Source organism: Herpailurus yagouaroundi, unplaced genomic scaffold (genome assembly GCF_014898765.1).
Source record: "Herpailurus yagouaroundi ecotype Mexico unplaced genomic scaffold, PumYag 66342, whole genome shotgun sequence".
Taxonomy (NCBI): Eukaryota; Metazoa; Chordata; class Mammalia; order Carnivora; family Felidae; genus Herpailurus; species Herpailurus yagouaroundi.
In genome coordinates this window covers 1-2466 of record NW_024419337.1, presented here as the reverse complement: position 1 = coordinate 2466, position 2466 = coordinate 1, and the positions used below count along the sequence as shown (strand labels likewise).

The 2466-nt window shown below is 68.3% G+C and overlaps 1 protein-coding gene across 1 annotated transcript; it reads left to right on the top strand.

The window, feature by feature from the left end:
• Positions 1-6: 6 nt before the first annotated feature.
• On the top strand, positions 7-2460 carry ANKRD9 (ankyrin repeat domain 9; the record flags this gene model as incomplete). The annotated part of the gene is made up of 3 exons (XM_040466816.1): positions 7-194; positions 1320-1391; positions 1857-2460. A coding segment is annotated over exon 3 (539 nt), but the record flags the coding sequence as incomplete, so codon positions are not given.
• Between the last annotated feature and the right edge of the window lie 6 nt (positions 2461-2466).

Genomic DNA, 2466 nt, shown 5'->3' with positions numbered 1-2466 from the left:
CGCCGCCGCCCAGCGATCCGGCCGCGGCGGCTCAGACCGCGGCTGCGGCGGGCGCGGGCGGCGGCGGCTTCCTCTCGCCCGCCCGTCTTGGGACCTTTGCCTGCGCGCCTACCCGCGGGGTAACAGCGCGCGCTTCGGCCCTCAGCGGGACGGGGACCTGGGACGTCAGGCCCAAGGCCCTGCTGTCCCCCACGGTGAGTCCCCCGCCTACCCCCGGCCCGCTCGGCGCGCAGCCCCAGCCCCGGGTGCTCTCCCCTGGCCGCCGCCCCCTCGTGTCCCCTGGGCATATGCACACGCAGGTGCAGTCCTCGCTGCTCTGGCCACCGGCCGGCAAACACCCTGGCCTCGACCCCCGCGACCCGCGGCCGCCGGGAGGGGACGGGGAGGAGCTGGCGGGCGGCCCCGGGCGTACAGCCCTGCCTTCGGTGGCCCAACCCCCCCCATTCACGGAGCCGCGGCTGTGACTCGCTGCCCAGTGACGTGGGGCGGCCCAACTTTACGTAACCCGCCTGGCGCCCCACGGGTATCCGCACAGGGGTACATACACCTGGGACGCAGAGTCCCAGGCTTGGGGGGTGTGTTTCGGGCATGGTGCCCCCCCAAGAGCACTGCGGCTGTAGCCCACTCCCCAGAGTGTTCGTCTCTGTAACTTAGTTACCCAGTGTGTGTGGACGCGGCCTGTGCGCTGACCCAGGCCCCTTGTGACCAACAGCTTACCCTTGAGAGAAAGCAGTGGGGAGCTTGGACCAGGGTCAGGAGTCAGAGACCAGGGCTCAGTTTGGGGCCGGGGGCTCAGCGGGCAAGGTCAGGCAGGGCTCAAGCTGGGCTCCCTGTGGGTTGGGGGCTCCTGCCCCCCCCCCCCCCCCCTCGGGCGAGGCGGGCGTGGGGGGGGGGGGGGGGGGCGGGGGGGGGGGGGCGGGGGGGGCTCGGGGGGGGCCCCGTGGGGGGGGGGGGCCCCCCCCCCCCCCCCCCCCGATTTCTGGAATGAGCCCAAAATGGGAGGCAGGAAATCTTGGTTCTAGGCTTGGCTGTACCATGACTTGCTGACTGACCTTGGACAAGCTTGTCTCTTGCTGGAAAATGGGATGACAGTACCTGCTTCATCTAGTAGTTGGGAAGATCAAGAGAAGTTGCAGACCTGGAGGAGATTTGCTGTAAAGCGTTGTGCATAGCCGTTTCTAGGTTGATTTCGTTGCGGCCTCCTCCCAGCAGCTAGGGTTGATGATATCCAGTAAACATCATGTTTGGGTGGAAGGCTCCACCCCAGCTCACCCAGCCGGGGCTCACAACTTCCATTTCTCCCACCCCCTTTTTTACAGATGAGGAAGTTGAGGCTCAGAGAAAGAGAGTGATATATACTCAACGTCCTGTGATCAGAGTGCAGGAACCAGGTAGGTCTGGGTCTAGAACTCTGTCCCTGTCTGGGACGGGGGGAGGCCCTAGGGGCTCCCACCTGTGGTCAGGGGTCAGAGGATAGGGTCATGGTTAGGTGGAGCTTGGCTCAGCTGGAGAGGTGGGCTCCAACTTTCCTGCCCCCCAACCTGGTCTTTTCTGTTTGGGGTTGGATGCACCTGGTGAGCCTAGTCAGCCAGGTCAGCAGGTCTCTGGGCTGAAAGAGGTGGGGAGGTGGGTTTTCGGCGTGGTCTTGATGGCGGGTGGGGCTCTGAGGGTAGGGGGAATGGAAGGGCATCTCTATCTAGCAGAGGTGCCGGAGAACAAGACACTTTAAGGGAGGGAGAGCAGAGGCATCTAGATCAAGGATGTGGGAGGTGGGTTGGGACCTAGCAGAGAAGGGCCCCTCCTAAGCAGCAGGCAACCTTGAGCTTTGGAGCCTCACCGCGATCCCCTCCCCGCAGGTGCAGGTGGTCAGCTGCCGCCGGGCCCATGCCGTGAGGCCGGGAGGCCGGCGTCCGCCACCAGCATGCCGTGGGACGCGCGGCGGCCCGGGGGCGGCGCGGACGGCGGGCCGGAGGGCGCAGGCGCGGCGCGCTCACGGGCGCAGAAGCAGTGTCGCAAGTCGTCGTTCGCCTTCTACCAGGCCGTCCGCGACCTGCTGCCGGTGTGGCTGCTCGAGGACATGCGCGCCAGCGAGGCCTTCCACTGGGACGAGCGCGGCCGCGCCGCCGCTTACTCGCCCTCCGAGGCGCTGCTCTACGCGCTCGTGCACGACCACCAGGCGTACGCGCACTACCTGCTGGCCACGTTCCCGCGGCGCGCGCTCGCGCCGCCCAGCGCCGGCTTCCGCTGCTGCGCGGCGCCCGGGCCGCACGTGGCGCTGGCCGTGCGCTACAACCGCGTGGGCATCCTGCGCCGCATCCTGCGCACCGTGCGCGATTTCCCGCCCGAGGAGCGCGCGCGCGTGCTCGACCGGCGCGGCTGCAGCCGCGTGGAGGGTGGTGGCACGGCGCTGCACGCGGCCTGCGAGCTGGCGCGCCCCGAGTGCCTCTTCCTGCTGCTTGGCCACGG